Here is a 21248-nt window from a genome sequence, read left to right as displayed (position 1 = left end):
ACGGCCTAGAGTGATGAAGGAGATCTGCGGAAGCAAAGTGAGCCTTCTGGAACTGAATGGATAGATTGCTCCGCAGTGGCAACCTAAGGTTTGGGTTTTGCAAAGCTGGGAGCTACGAACACCGACCCCTGCAGGAACTCGAGCGCTTTTGCCTAGCTGTTTAGGCTCCTCTCGGCTGCCGTGGCGGGGCCGCGCTCAGCTGTTGGGGGCGGGGCCTCCGCTGACCATGGCGGGCGATCTTGAGAGCTCCAAGGCCCTGAGCGGGCTGCTGAGCGGCCTGGCCCAGGACGCTTTCCACGGGCACCCGGGCATCACCGAGGAGCTGCTGCGGAGCCAGCTCTATCCGGAGGTGCCGCCTGAGGAGTTCCGCCCCTTTTTGGCGAAGATGAGGGGGATTCTTAAGGTACCGCTCTTCCCCGCCGCCTGGGCTGCGGAGCCCAGTCTCTTCCCTGCCGCCCTCAGACGCATCCCCCCAAGAAGCTGAAATGCTTCCCTCCTCAGACCTCTGCTCTAGAGGCTCCACATCACGCCCCTTCAGATCCCGGGCGCTCGCTCTGTCACTTTCTTAGGGCTTACCCCCAGCAGTGCTGACCGACAGCCACGGGGGAGGACTGGGGGTTTTTTTCTCCAGACACTTCTCTATTGTTGTGTGGATAACAATTTCGCGTTCTCTGGGCGGATCTGTACGCTCAGTACTTTTTAACATTAAGACTGATCAAGCCATCAGCTTTCCCGGGTTGTAGACGTGTTTAATAGGAGTGTTAAAGTGAGCAGGATTAGCCAGAGTGAACCCCTGTCAAGCAATCCACTGTATGGTAAAGAGCACGTTCACCGGCTTGAAGTAAAGCGTGGCTCAGCCTGTAGAATAGAAATGTAATGAGAGAGCCAAACGTATAATTTTACATTTTCTAGTAGCCACATTAGAAAAGTAAAAAGAAAAAGCTGAAATAAATTTTAATGCTTTATTTAACCCAATCTATCCACAGTGTTATCTCTTCACATGTGATCAATATACAAAATATTAATAAGATCCTTTATATAATTTTTTTTTACCAAGTCTTTGAAATCTGAGGTGTATTTTACACTTAAAGCACATGTCAGTTTGGACTAGGCACATTTCAAGTGCTCAATAGTCATATGTGGCTAATGGCTACCAAATTGAACCGCACTGGTTGAGAGGAGAACTAGTCATAGTACCGAATCTAATAATGAAGTATACTGGAGAGATAATCTGTAAAAATTATCTATTTTTGTGGGCCTTCTCTGTATTAAGAACTCGATTAGACATTTTACATTTTAATTTGTTTCTTGCAAAAAACCTTTTGTGGCGGACACCCAGTTTAAAACTAGGAAACATGCTCAGGGAGGCTAAATAGATAGTTATTTCACACAAATAAAGATTGTCTCAGAAATGTAAGAGGTAATATCTCATGTGATTCTAGACATTCTAAGTAGTTTTAGTTGGTATCATAAATCGCTGGTGAATGCCTTCTATTTCTATCAAAGCTTACTCTTCAAGGGTTCAGAAAAGGTTTCCTAGAGAATTTGACATCTTATCTGGGTTTCTGAAGTGGTTGCTAGGCCTATGGGGGATGAGGATAAGGGATGAAGGCCAAAAAGTAAGAACAGCACTTGTATAGGCAGTGTTTTAGGATCTCTAAATATCAGGGGTTCCTTCTTGGTAGGCCATATTTTGACTCTTGTTTTTTTATGAGATAGAAATTGCAGGATACTGAGAGAAGAGATTGTATTGAAAACTCTTTCCCTTATTTTCTTTAAAATACATTGCCGAATAATATTTAGGTCTTACTCTCACTGCTCTCAGTCCTCTGCCTGAAGTTGGAACAGTTCAATTTTCTGAGTGGACTCTGAGTAGCATGTTTCTCTTGATATTGGAGTGGAACAGATTTCCCTGTGCCTTGCAGCACTGCCTCTGTGCAGCTGATTGCTCTGAGGTACCAAGGGAGAGAGCCTTTGATTGTTTTGACTTAAGGGCTGAAACTATGGGCCCAATATGACATCTAGTTCCAGTCTTCATTTACATTATAAGCAGCACCGAGGGATAAAACATCTAATTATTATGAAAACATAAAAAAAGCAAACATGATTTTTAAACAAAAAGGCTTTGAGCAGTGGTGGAATGTCCATCTGCAATAAAAGAGAACATACACAAATAAGCATTGGTAAAAGGATGCCAGAGTATTTGGAAACAGAGGTCTGAGTGGACTACTGTGGACAGAAAAGAGGTATTTTTGGCAAATTTCTTGGAGCATCTTTTGTTGCTCTTGAATGAAGTGTAGAAAATTTTAGACTGAAATGAGGGGCAGCCACATAGGACATTTAGGCTAAGAAAATAGCTGGGATGGAGCAGGAAAATGTAGACAGGTTCAAGAAATGGTGAATAGTCCAATTTGATCAATTAATGTATGGCAGTACCCAATAAAAAGTGAAACAACTTTTTACTCCTTTATTCCTACTAACCTTTATTCCTAATTTTTTAGCAGGGTAGTTATTTTTTTCCCTTCAATTTAAAAATTTTAGTAAAATACACAAAACGTAAGATTTATCATCTTAACCATTTTTAAGTATAGAGTTCATTGGTATTAAATACGTTCTTAATATGCATCCATCACAACCATCTGTGTCTATAACTGTTGTCAGCTTGTAGAACTGAAACTGTATACCCATTAAATAGTAACTCCCCATAACCACCCCTTCTGCCCCCTGCCAGCCCCCGGCAACCACCATTTAACTTTCTGTCTCTATGATTTTGACTACTCTAAGTATCTCATGTAAGTGGAATCATACAGTATTTGCCTTTTTTGTGACTGGCTTATATTATTCAGCATAATGTCTTGAAGCTTCATCCGAATTGTGGTTTATGCCAGAAATTCCTTTTTAAGGCTGAGTAATAGTCCATTCTGTATATACCACATTTTGCTTATCCATTCATCTGTCAGTGGACACTTAGGTTGCTTCCATGTTTTAGCTATTGTGAATAATGCTGCTATGAACATGGGTGTATAAATACATCTTTGAGACCATACTTTCAGTTCTTTTGTGTATATACCCAGAAGTGGAATTGCTGGATCATATGTTAATTCTATTTGTAATTTTTTGAGGAACTGCTATCCTGTTTTCAGAAGCAGCTGTGTCATTTTACATTCCCACCAGCAGTGCACAAGGGTTCCAGTTTCTTCACATCCTTGTCAACACCTGTTATTTTGTGTTTTTTTTTTTAATAGTAGCCATACTAATGAGTATGAAGTGGGCAGGGTGTACATTTTTACATGTTGGTGACAGCAGAGGTCAAAACAGTTTTTTTCTTTTGTCTGTGGAGTCTCAACAATCTTGAATTCAATATGCAGGCTAGAAGTAAAGCAGTGAGGAAAAATACTAAAGAAAAAATGGCAGGAGTTTAAGCAGAGGATAAAAATGGAGTAGTATCTCAGTTTTCATTTAGTGACCATACCTTTGAATCATATATAGAACATAAAGTTCTGTAAAGAGAGTGAAAATGAAGAGGGACAACTGGGGTAGGAGGAAAGGAAGGAAGGGATGTGTAACGCCCATCAGGGGTTAGGTAGTGGGTACACAGTTAATAGTCTCCTTAATTGTCAGCTGCCGGCATTTATTCATCCATAGGCTATATTTCAAGTTCAGGTCCTCCTGAGCTGTAGCCCTTCCCTCTAGCCTTGATGTTGTGTGCCCAGGTGTAGTGTACTGATTGTTCACATTTGTACTGGTCCCTGTTTTCCACTTGAAATGGAGCTTTCTTACCCTACTTGGCTGGGACACTGATTTCTCAAGCTCTGCCTGTTGGTCGTAAAAGGGCACATCTTTCATCTGCTTGCAGATGCATGAAGCCGACTGTCTACTTGCTTCAGTTTTAGTTTTTGGTAGCTTTCAAGAAGCAGTGAAATCAGTGAATTGAAAGGGGTGTGTTTAGTTAGGGAAGTCCTATATGACATCCCATATAAATACCCTGCCATTTTGATCTAATTTCTTTGCTCTCATTTGTAATTTCAACTTCTCATATATTTGCGTTTGCATACTCTCTAATTCTTGCTTATGCTGATAACCTTGCAAGTATGCTCCTTAATTCTAGCTTATTAGAATCCTAAAGAAAGGTCTTAACTATGAAGCTAGATCACATTTTGTACACTTAGATTCTGTATTCACTACTGCCCTCTGTTGGTGATGATGTTGTATTTCCTCACTTAAGTTTCATATTAGACGAACATTTTTTAATGGAGAGTAGATTTTTAAAAATTGGTATTTTCACCATTGTGTTTAATGTATTCATTGAAAATTAGAGCTGGCAAGAAGCTTCCATGACAGGAAGATCACCTAGTAAATGGGTTATTGCTCTTCTCTAGTGTAGTAGAATTTTCAGTACATCTTGGTTGTTATTTTCACACGTCCTGCAGAACCTCAAGAAGTGGTTAGCCCATGATGGACAGTAACTGCATCTTCATTAAGCAGCATGTATGAAAAAATAATTGAAATTCTGTTAGAGGTACTAATTGAAGATATTCTCCATTTACTCCACCTGACTCCTAAAAATTAAAATAAAAAACAATATACAGATGCTTAGGCCTGTATAACAATGAAGAAAACTCAGCTTGGAGAGAGTTGGTCATTGGCCAGCAAGAGATTTCAACACATTTACACTTTATGGGACTCGGTGGCCTCTGAGAGATGAGAGGGGGCGCCCAGTGTGGTTACCACCTGACTTTCCTAGGCATCTTAATTATATACTATGCACTGTGCTTGGGATACAGCAGTAAACATCACTGTTTAGTCCCTGCTCTGAGGGTCATGTAGTTCCTGGAGAATATAGACATTAAGCTAATGGTTACAGGTATTTTGAAAAGGCGGTCACAGAGTACTTTGTGCCAACTTAAGTAAACTATAGGAAGTTTAGAGTAGTTCCTAGCCCACTCTACAACATGAACAAAGAGAAAAAGGGGTGAGGGGGAGTCCTTCTTTTGAAATGTAGTGGACTAAAAGGAAAAGACAGAAATAGTATAGAACTGACTTCTCCTGGTTGTCTATTCCTTGTCCTACGATAGAGGTTTCTCATGAACGTGGCTGACTAAAGTCATGATAATGTCTTTCCTGGATGAAGATTTGGCTGCTCTGGGACCCTATTTTAAGTTTCTTGGCTCCATCTTTGGGGCCATTTTGGCTGTCAGAGCATCATGACCAGACCAAGCTCCATCTTCTCCCTGGGGTTCATCTTACTTACTGTGCCTCTTCTCAGATCCTGACACATGTTCTCAAGTAGTTCTGTAACAAAGGCTGTATGAGAGGTAATTTTTTTAAAGTCATAAAAAATGTCTATTGTAGTCTCACATTTAATTGCTAGTTTGTCTGAGGAGATGTTTCTAGGTTGTGAAATAATTGAGTCACAATTATTGTTTCATTGAATGTGACCTGTGTTTTTCTCTCTGGAAGCTGTTAGGATTTTCTCTTTATCCTTTATTTCCTTAAATGTCAGTAATGTATGATTTTCTTTCATTTCATTATTTGGTCCACTGTGTGCCCTTTTATTTTGGAGACTTAATGACCTTTAGCTCTGGGAAAAGTTGTATTACTACTTTGATTATTTTCTTGTCTCTTTTTTTCCTCTGTTCTCTTTCTAGTATTCTGATTTTTCAAATTTGCTTTTATTTTCCGTTTCCTTGTTTCTTCTGCATTTTGGTAGATTTCCTCAACTTTATCTTTAGCCTTTTAATTGAATTTTTCACTAGGTCACATTTTACTTTCCAAGAGTTTTCTTTTAACATGAACAATATGCTGTGTTTAGCCAGTGTAGGAGAGGAACAGGTTCCTGGCCGGGTCTGAAAATTAAACTGACAAAGACAGATTAATAGGAGAAAAGTGTATACATTTATTTAATATCAACTTTATGTGACATGGGAGCCTTCATAAGGAAATGAAGACCCAAAGAAAGTTAGACCTGAGTATTTTATGATGAAGAGTGGACAGTCATGGAGGAATATGATAGGTTAAGAAAATGGAGTAATTGAGTAAACTGAGGGAAATTTAGCAAGGCCTAAGGGTTCTTCTTGGAATTCCTCTGTCTTTAGAGATGAGGATTGATGCTCCATTCCTCTAGGTATAGGGAGGCACCTCTCATATGTGGGTTTTATGACCTGTTTTAGGGGGAAAGGGTGGAGGAAGGTCAGGGACCTTCCTGCCCTGCCTTTTCTCAGATTCCTTCTCCTTAAGGTATTCATTATGCCAAGGTGCCATATTTTGGGGTTACATGTCCTGAACCCATCATCAGCAGTCTCTCTTCTTTTTTTAAAACACAAGGGGGAGCATACAATGCATAATTCTTTGCATTTGGCTTTTAAATTTGACTCTGATTTTTTTTTTCACTACTCTTCAGTATCAGGAATTTAATACATTTGTACTCAGCACTGGTGAGAGCTTTTTGTAGAGGCTTTTGATAAACATTATATTGCTGGCCTGTTTTGAGGTTTGATGTAAATAAAAGAGGTTCAATTCTGTGGAAGGATACCCCACTTAATTTTTTAATATTCCAGTAGTTTAATGTTTTGCATACTATGGTGTGTATGGGTGTGCATTTTATTATTGGTATGTTTTATTTTAAAAGCGCAATTTGGTTCTAGTTTCCAATAACCTGGAAAATTTTGTGGAAAGCGTTTATAGTAAAAACAGAGGCTTAAAAGTGCACTTGGTAACAAATTTACTGAATGACTTGAGCTGACTGCCCATTAGTGATTTTTTTTTGTTGTCAAAGAATGGTATTGAAATTTATCTTGTGGCATGTATACAGTGCCTCATTCTTGTGAAAAAGCCAGAATGCTTTTAAATATTGAGCTTTCTTCCTTCTGCAGTAGAGTTTTTGGATTTATTGTATGATGTAGAAAGATTTTACTGTATATGATATTTTTTAATCTATTATTGGCCTCTCTTTACAAATGAAGAAAAACATGTAAAGCAGTATCTTTGATACTTGAGTCAATTTAAGAATGAACTTCATACATATACATTTTGGACAGCAAATATTAAGTGGTAATAAATTAACTTGAGTATAAAAAGTGGATGCAAAATATCTTGCTTTAAAATGTTTAGATCAGGAGACGTGAATAGGAGAGACTGAAAACACTTGACCTATTTTCAGGATTCATTTGTCTTTTTTTTTCTTAACTATAAGCCGTAATTCCCTTTTTCTACTTTAGGTGGCAGTAGCATACTGGCTTGCTAATACACTGATAAAATATGCTGGAAGCAACATAATGTTTAAAATATTCTTTCTCTTGAATGTTCTAGTTCAGAAAACAAGGTTGGCTGCTCAGCAATAAGAATTTCTTATCCAAAAAGAAGTCTAAATATTTGGTTTGATATTTTGAATTTAGAAATACCATTTTCTGGAAAATTTAAAGCTCTATAAACAGATTTCTTTTGCTATAGAGCTCTAGTTTTTGTGTAACTAAATTTTGCTAATTTCATTGATCATTTTTGAGAATTTAGTTAACTTATACATTCCTCCTTCTTTGAAAGATTGGCAAACAACTATTTTATAAGATGTTACTTTTTTATATCTTTGGACATCACATGATAAAGCGGCAACTGCAGATTATCAGCTAGAGTTTGCAGAATATTTTAGTAGGCTCAAATGACCTGTAATGAGGTGTTCTGTAAGTTTCTTTCTTTCTTTCTTTCTTTCTTTCTTAGTTGCGAGCAAAATCCATATTAACTAAAGATCTATTTTTGACTCTCCTTTTCTCAAAGCAACTATTTCTAGGTCTAGAAAATTAACTTGGGTTGAAGGAGTTCCTGGGTAGGAAGATTTTAAAGAAAATTTCTATCTTTGATTGACATGAAATACAGTCGGTCATGCTTATTCACAGCTTCCACATCTGAAGATACAGAGGGAAGCTATACTGTGTCATTTCATATAAGAGATTTGAGCATCTGTGATTTTGGTGTCCCTGTGGACACTGAGAGACAGCTGTATTTACTGAGTCCCTAATATGCTATACAAAGGTGAATGTCACAGTCTGTGTCTTAAAGAATCCTGTATTATATGGTAAATGCCATAAGAAAGATTTAAATGATGTGTTCTGCTGGAGTGGATCCTTATTTATAATTCTTATAGATTACAGAAATATGAAAAGTCTAAGTTTTTTTGCCCTAATAAAAAAACCCTGTATTTTTTGGCTTTGTTGTAACTTAGAATGTAATTTTTATAAATTTTAACTTCCATTATGGTTCATCTTTAATAAAAATTTATGTTTCTCAACCTAAATGTCCATCAATAGATGACTGGATAAAGAAGTTGTGGTATGTTTATACAATGAACTACCACTCAGGCATAAAGGAGAATAAAATAATGCCAGTTGCAGCAACTAGGATGGACTTGGAGAATGTCATTCTAAGTAAGCCAGAAAGAGAAAGAAAAATACCATATGATATCACTTATATGTGGAACCTGAAAAAAAAAAAGGCAAATGAACTTATTTACAAAACAGAAACAGACTCACAGACATAGAAAACAAACTAATGGTTACCAAGGGGGTGAAGGGAGTGGGAAAGGATAAATTGGGAGTTCGAGATTTGCAGATACTAAGTACTATATATAAAATAAACAACAAATTTATACTGTATAGCACAGGGAACTATATTCAATATCTTGTAACCTATAATGAAAAAGATTATGAAAATGAATATATGTATGTATATGTATGATTGAACTATTATGCTATACACCAGAAATTGACACAATATTGTAAATTGACTATACTTCAATTAAAAAAAAACTTAAAAATATATAAAGATTTATGTTTCAATGAGTTCCTTTTTTAAAAAGTCATATACTAAGTTGTAGAAATTTTGGTATGGGTTGTGTTATGTGTGCTTTATATATGATTGAATTTGATGTCTTTATATGCCAGTATGGGATTATCTCTGAAAGATATTCTTTGTCATGACATCTGGTCTCTTCCACAATTTTCTGGAGACCTATTTCTAAACAAAGAAACTACCTTAAATTTCCATTATGTTTTTCGGAAATATGTTTCTTAAGAAATAAATCATTTGCAAATCATTTATAACTTATTTAAAAAGTGTTTGTTATTTAAAAAGTGTTTGTTTATTCAAATGAACATTTATTGAGTACCCGCTATATGCCGGGGCCTATACCTGGGACTGGAAATATCATTGAAGCAAACTGACAATTTTCCTGCCTCCTGGACCTTACATTCAAGGGGGACTGGGTTATCTTGACAGGAAACAAGAATATGTGCATAAAGGAATGATGGCAAAAAATGTATTCTTTTTTTACATATTTCCTTCCCTTCACCTCTAATAATCTTTTCTGATCCCTTAAAATCAATGACAGACATTTTCCTAGGATAATGAATGTTAAATTATTAGTATCTTTGATTTTATTATAAGAAAACCACTAGATTTTACTTATAATCAAGGTGATAGATGTTAACATATTAATTTTATATAAATTTGATGTTTAGGACAGAATCTCCTAGTGTATTTTTTTACCATCCAGGTTTTCTTGGTATATAATAAATTTCTTGGTGTAGAGATTTACAGTGACTTAATTTTTCTATTGAGGATTCCACACTGAGGATTCTACTTCTACATATATATCATACATCAGATTTACTTTTCTTTAGATTCCTTTTATCTGTTCCTATCGTCAGTGAGTCTTTATATCTTTTATGGCTTTTCAGCTAATTGCCTAGAAGGAACACTTACATTTTATTTTTAAAAACTTGTTATATCGAATGTAACATACATGCAGAGAAGTGCACAGCTAACACGTGTGCAGCTTAATGAATTTTCACAAAGTGAACATACCCATTTAACAAGCGCCCTGAACAGGAAACCAAACACTGCCACTCCAGAGCCCTCCTTATGCTCTCTTCTGATCACTAGGCTCCTCCCTCCAAGGGAACCACTTTCCTAACTTCTAATACCATAGTTTAGTTTTTCCTGTTTGCGAACTTTGTTTATAAATGGTTTCTTACAGTACATACTCTTGTGTCTGGCTTTTTTCACTCGATATTATTTATGAGGTCCAGTATTGCATATAGTTGTAGATCATTCTTACTGCTGTAGAGCAGGGTCAGCTGCATGCCCCACAGGCTTAATCTGGCCCTCTACCCTATTTTTGTACGGCAAGTGAACTAAGAATAGTTTCTATTTATAAATGGTTTTAAAAAAAGAATTTTTTGTGACGCATGAAAATTATATGAAATTCAAATTTCACTGTCCACGGTAAAGTATATGTTTGCTTTCACTCTATAAGAGTAGAGTTAAGCAGTTGCAACAGGGATTATTGCCAAAGCCTAAAATATTTACCGTCTGCCCTTTACAGGAAAAATTTGCCAACTCCTGCTGAATACACCAGTGTTAGAATGTATCACAATGTGCTTATCCATTCTACTGTTCGTGGAGATTTGAGAAGTTTCCAGTTTTTGCCTTATTATGGATAGAGTATACATTTTATCCTTAAAATGTAACCATTATTTTTATTTTCTCATTACGTCTCTTCCATAAACAGAGAATCCTTCTTATTTATTTCAGATTTTATTTTATTATGGTAAGAAAACAAAATTTTAAGTATACAGTATAATGTTGCTGACTCTAAGTACAATGTTGTATAGCAGATCTCTAGAGCTTATTCATCTTGCTTAACTCAAACTTTATACCCGTTGATTCTTAACTCTTTCCCCTTCCCCCAGCCCCTGGCACCACCTTTCCATTCTTTGATTCGGCTATGAGTTTGACTGTTTTAGATTCCTCATATAAGTGGAATCACGCAATATTTGTCTTTCATTGACTGGCTTATTTCACTTAACATCCTGAAGTTTCATCCATGTTGTTGTATATTGCCATATTTCTTTCTTTTTTAAGGCTGAGTAATATAATAAGGTTGTATGAGAATCATTTTTGATCTCAGACAAGTTGACTTTATACGTTTTTATATGGTTTCATTGGGCTCTGTTTTGTCCTGACAAATAGATTGGAGGTAGGAAACCCTTCCCTGAGTTGTCTTTCTTTTAAGAGCCTTTATAACTGAGATGTTCCACTTTGAAGCTGAGAACGATTTATTCTTCTCAAGTATCATAACCCTGTTATCTCTCATCATACATTTTACAGCCTATCCAATAGTTCTTTAATGGCCTTATTAACTAGTACAACTGGTGCAGTATTTTTCTTTATCTTTTCTCTCATTCTTATTTTCCCTTTATTATGAAGTCATTTATATTTCCACAGGACCAGGACTTTGTCTCCTATTGCAGACCTGTGAACTTCAGCTGGTACTGGGGCTCTCATTGTAAAAGATGACCTCTAAGCACTTCTGATTCTTGAACTATTTTTTTTTACATAAATATTAATTTAGGCACTCGAATTGGATACTGCACTAATCATGTGCTGTTTCCCAAGAGAAGGCTTTATGGTCTGTCAGGAGGAAGGGAAGAATGGGGTTTTTTTGTTTTTTTTTTTGTTTTTTTTTTACTTTGTAATTGCTTCTGGAGACTTTCCCACACTTACGTCCCTGAGCTGGCCACAGAATGTTCTTTTAGAAAAGGCTAAATTCTTTCTTCATGAAGTTAAAGGCTAATGTGTTGCTTGGAGTGTTTAATAGGGGGAAACTTTTACTGTACTTTATCATGGTTTTTTTTTTTTTCCCCTTGCTGTCAGAGATAGAAGTCCTACCCAAACGGGAAGAACATAGAAGATAAATAAGTTACTGTGTAGCAGTAACTTGGCAGAATGAAGAGCAGTTAGTAACCGTGAGCTTCTACTGCAGAGTGTACTTGGGAAGCATCCTGAACAATAGGTGTTCTCCTTGTGGCATAAATGGCCGCTTAACAACAGATCCAAATCACTGTTTGATTCTCCCAAGAATAGAGGGGATCCTAAGCCTGAAAGATTTTTACTGGAGAAAATTCTGGGTTTACTCAGAGCTATATTTTCTATCTTTAATTATAATGCTTGAAATACGTACTTGTAATCTTTTAAAATGTGTTAAATTCTTGAGTTTTGCCATTTACAGAAGTATTGGAGTGTATGTAAATACATTCTGTTGGTCATTGTTTCTAGAATTAAATCAATCCAGCCTTATTTTGTGGGGGAGGGATGATTGATGATTTTGCTTTACCTTTCTTTACCTCCCTGTTTTGCATGAATTATTTTCATCTTGATCTCTAGGAAGATCTCAAGTCCAAAACTGGCATTGCTACAAATTCCTTTATTTCTTTTATAGATTTACTGTGTTTTCTTCATTATGTAGATGCAAACTGAAAAATTAGTTTTTTTGAACCCTTATTTAACTTGATGATTTTTTTTCTTATGATGTGTTCTGCATAGTGTTTTGGACTTGAGTATTATACTTGTTATCATTTTACTATATAATAGACTGCACAAGAAATGTAGAAGGTAGTGATTTGGTTTGTAGTCTTTTTAATACAAAAAATGAACAGGTCTTAATTTATAATGCTTCATATTATGGCATTGGAAAACTTGGTGACTTTTGGCGTTTAACAATGACATGGGCTTATTTTTTGGAGGAATCTGGGCCAATGCAGGAAGTATTCTATAGACTTGCTCTGAAGACAGAATCTTAAATTCTTAGTCTGGTTTTTTAGGTTCTGCTTCCCTCCTATTTTTATGGCTTTGTGGCTATTTTATTATCTTATAAAAGTTTGTGATTTTTTTTCCCTTTTTGCTATTTTATGCAACTTGAATTCGATTAAAATAAGCAAATGTGGAGTAATTCCAGAGATACTGTAAATTGTAATTACTTTAAAAGGCCCTATATAGACATCTGGCCAAAGATTGTATATTACCTGGGAGAAGGTTAAGATGGGGGTAGACATCTGTTTGGAGGAAGATGATTAAGAATCAAATTCATATATGAAAATATATGTATGTGTATGCGTGACTTGGGACATTGTGCTGTACACCAGAAATTGACACACTGTAACTGTACTTCAATAAAAAAATTTTTTAAAAAAAGAATCAAATTAATAGAATCACTCAACTTTGCATGATTTCTGAATTAGCATCGAAATTTGTTCTGGAGTGACTAAAATTGTAGATCTTTTTGTTGAATAATGGTGTAATTTAATCTAATCCTAGTGTAATGTTCTGTAATTAGACCTGGGTAATATGGAAAGCAGCAAACTGCATTCAGGATATCTAGTCTCAGGATAACTTTGCTGAAGCCGATACTAGGCTGTTCTTTCAGGCGATCAGAATATTAGGATTTTAAAGCTGGTTTGATTAGTGGACTTGGAAACAGAAAATACCACTTTTTATAGAATATCTGTCAAAATTCTTTCATTGTTAAGTTGTAAACCCTTTTAATGCTCCATCAGGTTAGGCATAGTCATTTTCTTCTGAATGATAGATGATTCAGAATTGGAGTAGTCATTGTAATCAGGTGATGAAACAAGTATGCAGTCTTTCATTCATTCCTATATTCATTAAATTGTGTGCAAAGTATTGTGCTAAGTATTGGGGAGGATATGAAATGTATAAGAGCCTGTAGTTTACTGGTTTAAAACACCTGACCCACAACACATTTGTCAATAAGGCTTCATTTTCATCAGGAAAGTTGCTTGGAAGGATCAAAATTAATCAGTTTGAATTTCACAACATTTTGTTGCTACTTACCTAGGTCAGACTTTCAGTAAACAACAAAATGATCATATGAGTGCAGCAGAAGGAAGCAAAGTAACAGGTGTGATCCACAAGATGGGAGATGGATCTGAATTATAAAGTTGATTTTTCCACAGGACAAAATACTGAATTTTGATTCCCATCATATATTACCTTTTCCTTTTATTTTCTATCCTATTGTGAATTTGTATTCATTGATAGTAAATTCACTTCAAAAATTAGTGGGTATGAATCTGGGAGTCATGGTCCTAAGGCATTGGTTTGGATTAGGTTCTAATTGGGGCAAGCCATTAGAATTGCTTTTGGTTTCCACTATGTCTTAGCCTGCTTTGGCTGCCATAACAAAATACCACAAACTGGGAGACTTAAGCAGCTGAAATTTATTTCTCAGAGTTCTGGAACCTGAGAAGTCTAAGATCAAGTGCCAGCAAGGTAGGTTTCATTCTGAGTCCTTTTTTCTTGACTTGTAAGCGACTGCCTTCTCACTGTGTGCTCACATAACCTCTTCTTTGGCACTAGTTCCGTTATGAGGGCCCCACTTAATCACCACCCAAAGGCTCCACTCCAAATACTATCACATTGGAGATTAGGGCTTCAACATTTGAAATGGGGGAATGGGTTGGGGCACAAACTGTTAGTCATGTTTGAAGAGGAAATTAATCTTTATGCTTACTTTTAGTTTTTATATAAATGTCTTCTTGAGACATTAATAACCATCAGGATCTTTAATCTTTTTAAATGAATCTGACATTTTCAGATTCACATAGTCAAACCTGTGGAATGCTCTCATTCTGAAGTCTACTAAATCAAGTTGTTTTTTGCACAGGGAGAGCAAGCAGTAAATAGAATAGGAACTGAACATGTATTTAAGCTGTGGTACAGGCTTGTTCCTAACTTTTGACTTTGCCAAAGAAGTAGGTAACAGTCTGCTCCTGGGAAACAGTTATGTCTCCTCCCCATAAAAAACAAAACCAGACTAATAATTTTCTTTTGACCATGTATGTCTCCTGATACGAAAACATGCATTTAATTTTCTTTATAATAACCAAGATCTTTGAAACTCATAGCCTTTTAAAAAATGTAAATAGGCTTAATTTTTAGAGCAGTTTTAAGATCACAGCAAAACTGAGCAGAAAGTACATAGAGTTCTCATTACTTCCTGTTCCCATACATAAAGTCTTCCCCCATTCTCAGCACCTCCTGCAGAATGGTACATTTATTATGATAGGTGAACCTACACTGACACATCATTATCACCCAGACACCATAATTTACATTAGGACTCACCTGTTCATCTCTCCCTCCACTTCTCCTTGGCAACCATGGTTTTGTCTCCATGGTTTTATCTTTTGTAGAATGTCATATAATTGGAATCATAGACAATGTAACCTTTCCAGATTGATTTCTTTCACTTAGTAATATGCATTTAAGTTTCCTCCATGTCATTTCATGGCTTCATAGCTCATTTCTTTTTAGTATTGAATTATATTCCATTGTCTGGATGTGCCACAGTTCATCCATTCACCTGCTGAAGGACATCTTGGTTGCTTCCAAGTTTTGGCAGTTGTGAATAAAACTGCTGTAAATATCTGTGTGCAGTTTTCTGTGAGGACATAAATTTTCAGCTCATTTGGGTAAATACCAAGGAGTGCAATTGCTGCATCGTATAGTTAAGAGTATGTATGGTTTTGTAAGAAACAGCCAAACTGTCTTCCAAAGAGTCTGTAGCACTTTGCATTCCTACCAGCAATGACTGAGATTTCACATTCCTTCACATCCTTGCCAGCATTTGGTGTGTCAGTGTTTTGGATTTTGTCCATTCTAATAGGTGTATTGCTGTTACGTTTTGATCTGCTGGTTTATTTCTGAAAATCCTAGAGACTGCTTGATTGTGTGAGAGTGTTATTAAATATCTTTCATGACATTGACACTGTATTTACCCAGAAAAGAATCTAATTGCAAGTGCCAAATAGTCTTGAGTTGTGTATACATGTTTATATTAAATGCTTTAATATATATTTATACTGTGACTACGCCTAGAATCAGAAATCATATAGGCGTATAAAGAAGAGCTAGAAGGGAACTTTAAAAAGTGATTTGTTGGCCTGTCTTTTGTTTTCATTAAGAATTATAACATTTGTAATGAAGTAAAGGAAAGCTTGAATAGTTTACCTTTTAGGATGTGTTTAAATATTTAATATTTGAGTTGATTTTAGTTGTAATCCAGGCCATTTGTTAAGTCTTTGTGACATTTGTTTTTGTTATATACACATTTATAAACTCTTTTCCTAAACTTGGTCGCCCCCCCTCCTTTTTTATTTTTTTACTGTATGTTTGATTATATTCCAGAAATATCACAGATTGAGAAGTGAAACGTGGACTACCATGGATTTTAATGACTTTGTATGTTCAAAACATTAGTGATGCTAAAAATACCTAAGATACTATCCCCATGGGTGAACTACATAAAACAGTGTGATTATATAACTAACACAATTGACAACAATTTCTTAATATTTCAGTGTTTCCCTAATTGCCCCCAGATATGTCTTTTATTGCTGGTTTATTCAAACCAGAATCTGATTGTAGACCACACGTTAACATTTGGTTGTTGTATCTGGAAGGACATTTAGAAGTAGAGATGGTTGAAGGAGCCATTTTTGGATTTTAGTAGTGAATTAGGACATAGATTCCCTGCAGAGATTGAAGGGTAGGAAGGAGGATTTGGAGTGTGGAGAGATTAGAAAGGATTTGAAATAAGTGTAGTTAGAGGTGAAGAAATAGATGCTAGGTAGCTTTGGTGGATCGGAAACCCTAACAACAGAAGGATTGAGAGTCAGCAGTGGATATCACCTTAGTCAAAGGATGAAAGTTAGCATCATCAATAGACAAATTGACATCTCTGTCTCACATATAATATTTCTGTCCCCAAAATGTATAAACCTACTCTAATGAATGATCCTGCAAAACAACTGACCTAGACTCTTCAAAAAGTCAGGAGAGACAGGATCATTGGGGGTCATCTTGGAGACTGGCTGCTATAAGGAAGAACAAGTTTTCTAGGTAAAGAAAACCATTTATTGGAACATTCAAGTGAGGATCCTAATGGGCTTGAATATAAGGAGTATGGAGTTTAGAAAAGATCAAGATTGGGAGTCATCATGATAACGATGATGATTGTACTGTTAAAATGTAATTTTTCCAAAAAAGTCAAATTGTGACTCCTACAAAATGAATACATGTTAAAGAATTAATTTTACTCATATGAGGCAACCAGGCAGATATAAGCCACTCAAAGGAAAAATCAAAACAGCACAGATTTTTGTGGTGTAAAGGAATTACATGAATTGTAAATTGAGACTAGACAAGACTGGTGGTTTCCCCACTCCCCGCCTCCAAGATAGTAATTAAATTACTATTTGACAGGACATAATTTACATATCTATTAGTAATCTACCACTTTCTTGCTAAATAGCACAAAGACATTTAATTGGACTAGAATCTGATAGCCTGGAAAAGTGTGCAGTAGAGGATACATAGGATATCTTGTACTGAGTTTCTCATTTAATCCTCAGTACAATCCAGTGGGGAAGATATTCTTAACTCCATATAAGAAATGACAAGTTGAGGCTTAGAGTAGATAAATAACTTGCACAAGATCTTCTTAGGGAAGTGGAAAGTGTTAGTACTGAACACAGGTTATTTTGACTCTTTAGTCTGTAGTTTTAATCACTCATAACAGGTAGAAAAATGGTATTGGGTAGATAAAGAGGAGGAAACCACTAATTTCCTGAGCTGTGTTCTAAAGGAGTTGGAGAAGAGTTGGGGGTTGTAGAGGATATCACAACCAGAGGAAGCATCTTGAGCCACAGCATGGAGATGTAAAAGATCATGGGATATTTGGGTAACAGTAAATACAAGAAGATGTCATCAACTGCCATCTTCCTACTTAAAAGAAGAAACCATTCTGTTGGTTACTGAACATGAGGTTTGGAGATCACCTAGCACCATTCTAGTGAATTTGTGCATTTTAGGAGACTGTTTGTTAGTAGAAGTAATAGGATTTCAGAGGCAGAAGGACTTTAGTTGAAAATCCCAGTATTACAGTTTACTAATTGGGTAAAGTTGGGTGAAGTGCTTCATCTTTCTGAGCCTCAATTTCTTTATATGCAGATTAAGAAAAATAATTTGTAATTCAGCTATATTTAGCAATATATCTAATATATGTGATAATATATGTAAAACTCCTAAATAGTGCTTGGCATATGATATGTATTTAGTAATTGTATCTATTATATTAAAGTCCCACTATGTGGTAAAGTGTTAATTCTCTTTATCCTTCAGGAAAGTAATTTACTTCAAGGATCTGTGTTTAGATCCACTGGATACAGAATATATTACAAGGGTTCTCAACAGCCAAAAGAAAAGGCCAGTTGTAGAGTTAGTGTTTTTTAAGTTAAACAAATATTTGCAAAATTTGCAAGTAAGAGTTCCCTCATTATGAAGTTAGGTTTTAGTTTTTTGTCTTGGAGAGCCATGTCCATCTGCAGTGGAATACACTTTATACACAGTGATAACAATCTTGTAAGAAACTGAGTCATATGTAGCTTTTTTTTTTCAGTATCCTAAAGAACTAATTAAAAATTTCAGTTTTGGAAAGGAATTTGTCAGATATTGGCTTTTTCAGGGACATCACCTTATCTATACAATCATGACCACATGTTATTAAAATTCCAGGTGAATGCTATTGGAGTTCAAGAAAAATAGGAGTTCTCCAATATAAGGAAGCCATCCAACTCCCAGGACAGTCTTCTTTGTATGGCAGAATTTTGAGAGTTACCAGGATTCAGCATTGATACTCTTTGAATGTTTCTCTTTTGTTCTGGCATCCAGAACTGGTCAGTCTCTTAGAGGTAGACTTCTCAGAGCCTGCTGGATAAATCAGAAGGGTTTTTGTTTCTGTTTTTGTTTTTGTTTTTGGTCATCTTATGCTTGAGCTCACCTGTATATTGACCAAAATATTTGTATCCATTGTTCAAGACACTTCTTACTAAGATTACCTACAAAATTAAGATAATAATTGGATGGTTGCTTCAACTGGAACAAAGGGAGTTGAGTGGGTATGTGTCTTTAGGGTTCTTTGGAGAAGGACCAAGTTTCAGGTATGCTAAGGCTTAACATGTTATGGATTGAAATTTTCAGTTAAGAGAGAAGGCTAAGGATATGCAACTGAGAAGTAAACAAAGTGGACAATGAAGGGCTAGGGTAGTGTAGCATTCACTGGTTTGTCAGTTAGGCTTTATGATTAGTGAAGAGCCCACTAAAGCCAAATATTACTCTCTAGAGTGTTCATAGTCTTCAGTGTTGAGGTTATTGGTATTGACTAGACTGTATTAAGAATATCTTTCCCGTTTCATTGCTTGATGTTGCTGAGAGGAAAACTTTTCCAACTTGGATCAAGTGGTTGTGCCTGCAAATTAGGTGATAACAGACAGATTAAGAGGAGGAAAAACAAAGTTTATTTAGGCTTTCATGGTATATATGAGGGAGTGCTCAATAGCCAGAGATAAAAGGTTTGTATACCAAACTTAACAAAGGTGGTGGTAGTTGTGTTTAGGGCTTCAGTGGGAAGGTATGGAAGGTTCCATTGGGCTTTCTGACGCTAAGACATAGGCCATCTGTCTTCATGGCAGCTGAATTCTCAGGAAACTTCTTTAGAGGGGGGAATTAAAGGCAGCTATGTTTTTGGAGACTCTGCTTTAGTCAGTAAGGAAAGTTTAGATAAGATTTCTTTCTATATCTTAATTCAAATGTTTTCACTTTAATATAATCTTTACATCAACTCTGAGGGTCAGAGTGGGTCCTCACATTTCTTCCATCTGAAACTTTCCTAGAAGCTTCACACACACACACACACACACACACACACACAAGCAAGAGGAACACAAATTAGAATGTAGAAACAAAGATTTTTTTCTTCCGTTAAATTTTTAATGTTTGGAGTAGACTATAAACACATTTTTTGAGTCCAGAGGGCAGCCAGTTGAGAATATTTCTAGATGTTTTTCAGCATCGTTTTTAGTTAGTGGAGTGAGACATCAGCGTCTGGTTATTTACTAGAGCAGAGCATGGAAGGTACGGGTATTTGGTGAACCTCCTGAGTGGTCCAAACTTGAAGTAGTAAGTGGTTTTAAGTTTATAGAAAGTTGTCCAGCTTTAGTTTGCAGGGCATTGGGACAAGACAACCTAGAGTGTCAGTAAGGATCTGGATAGTCAGTTTTTAGTTGTCAGTGATACTAAGTCAGGAGAGTGAGAGAAAAAAATGGGAACATGATGGCAGGATCCAGCTTACATGGAAGTGAAAAAGAGCTCAAAGACAATGAACAGAAATAGAATCTAATAACCCATAAGAGTGGGTTTTAGTTTTCTACTGAAAAAAATATTTCTCTCTGCAATTATGAAATTTCTCTCTATAATCACCCTCATTTTGATCAATGATATCAAAGTAAGATTATCCTTGTTTATAAAATAAGTCATCTCTTTAAATTTGGCCTAATTATTTACATAAATGCAGCAAGGTTGATAATTGACCACATAGACCTTTTAAAATTTGCTTTGCTGGGACTTTCATAAGGGATCTCAAATTGGACTTAAAACTCTCTTGAGGCCAGAAAGCCAAGCCAAGAACTCACCACAGGACTTCATCTGCAGTAATCTATAGATTTGGGTATATTCTTCTCTTTTTGTGGTCCCCAAAATAGCTTAAAGCTCCTGAGCTTGCCACTAGTGACCTTCCTTAGTCACCTATAAGGCTGGTAACACTGTAACTTAGATACCAGGCTGGCGGTTCAAGAGGGCTTTGTAAACATTGGCTCTATAAATCAACCATGGTTCCTTAAAACTGTCTGGTCATATCTAAGTCAATGCTCATCATTCTCAAATGTGGCATTTCTGTCCAAGTCTTGGTTAATATAACCAGTGTTTCCAATTGTGTCCTGTTACAGGGAGAACAAATTCTTACTGAACTTATGAGAATAACTATATTACCGTGAAAATAAGAATATGCAGTAAGAGTTCCCGAAACTAGTGGAATCAGGCAGGGAGAAAAAGATAACATATTTATTTTTGTTGACAAAGGTATAATCTACTAAATTGTTGTGAGTTATAGATAGTTTGAGAAAAAAGAGAAAGGGGAACTTTACCTCCAGAAAATAGAACATTAAAGAACCAGCAATGTTCCAAACAAACAAAAAAACTTATAATTACTCTTTATCAGTTAATTTAGTCCCATGTAATTAATTCTCATTCTGCTTTATATTGGGTTATCAGTTGTATGAACCCATCAGCATCTTCACTAGAGTTCTGGAAATTCTTGTTCAGTACAGAAGTTTGATCTCAAAGTTATGTAAGCAATGCTGTCAGAAGCCTGTATCTCAGGTTATTTGTCATAGTCCTTTCTGTGAGTTTCTAAAATAGTCCCTTTGTGGAAGATAAAGCATTCTGGTTTGTAGCTGATTGCAAATGCTTTCAAGAAAGCCTCAGAATAAAACAATAACTAT

The 21248-nt window shown here is 36.0% G+C and overlaps 1 protein-coding gene across 12 annotated transcripts in view; it reads left to right on the top strand.

Moving 5' to 3' along the window:
- Positions 1-203: 203 nt before the first annotated feature.
- The window catches only part of COMMD1 (copper metabolism domain containing 1), a 157233-nt gene continuing 136188 nt past the window's right edge, over positions 204-21248 (top strand). For 11 of the 12 annotated variants that reach the window (XR_012058953.1, XR_012058952.1, XR_012058951.1 and 8 more), the window contains exon 1: positions 205-403. Coding sequence is in view for 4 of the 12 variants with exons in the window: in XM_072937670.1 (XP_072793771.1) it covers positions 227-403 (177 nt within the window). In the remaining 8 variants the exon portion in view is untranslated. Of the gene's footprint in view, positions 404-21248 lie in introns of all 12 variants that reach the window. The other variant, XM_006201490.3, reaches the window with a different exon arrangement.

Source organism: Vicugna pacos, chromosome 15 (assembly GCF_048564905.1).
Source record: "Vicugna pacos chromosome 15, VicPac4, whole genome shotgun sequence".
Lineage (NCBI taxonomy): Eukaryota > Metazoa > Chordata > Mammalia > Artiodactyla > Camelidae > Vicugna > Vicugna pacos.
The sequence above is the reverse complement of the archived record's forward strand: the minus strand, read 5'-3'. Positions and strand labels throughout refer to the sequence as shown.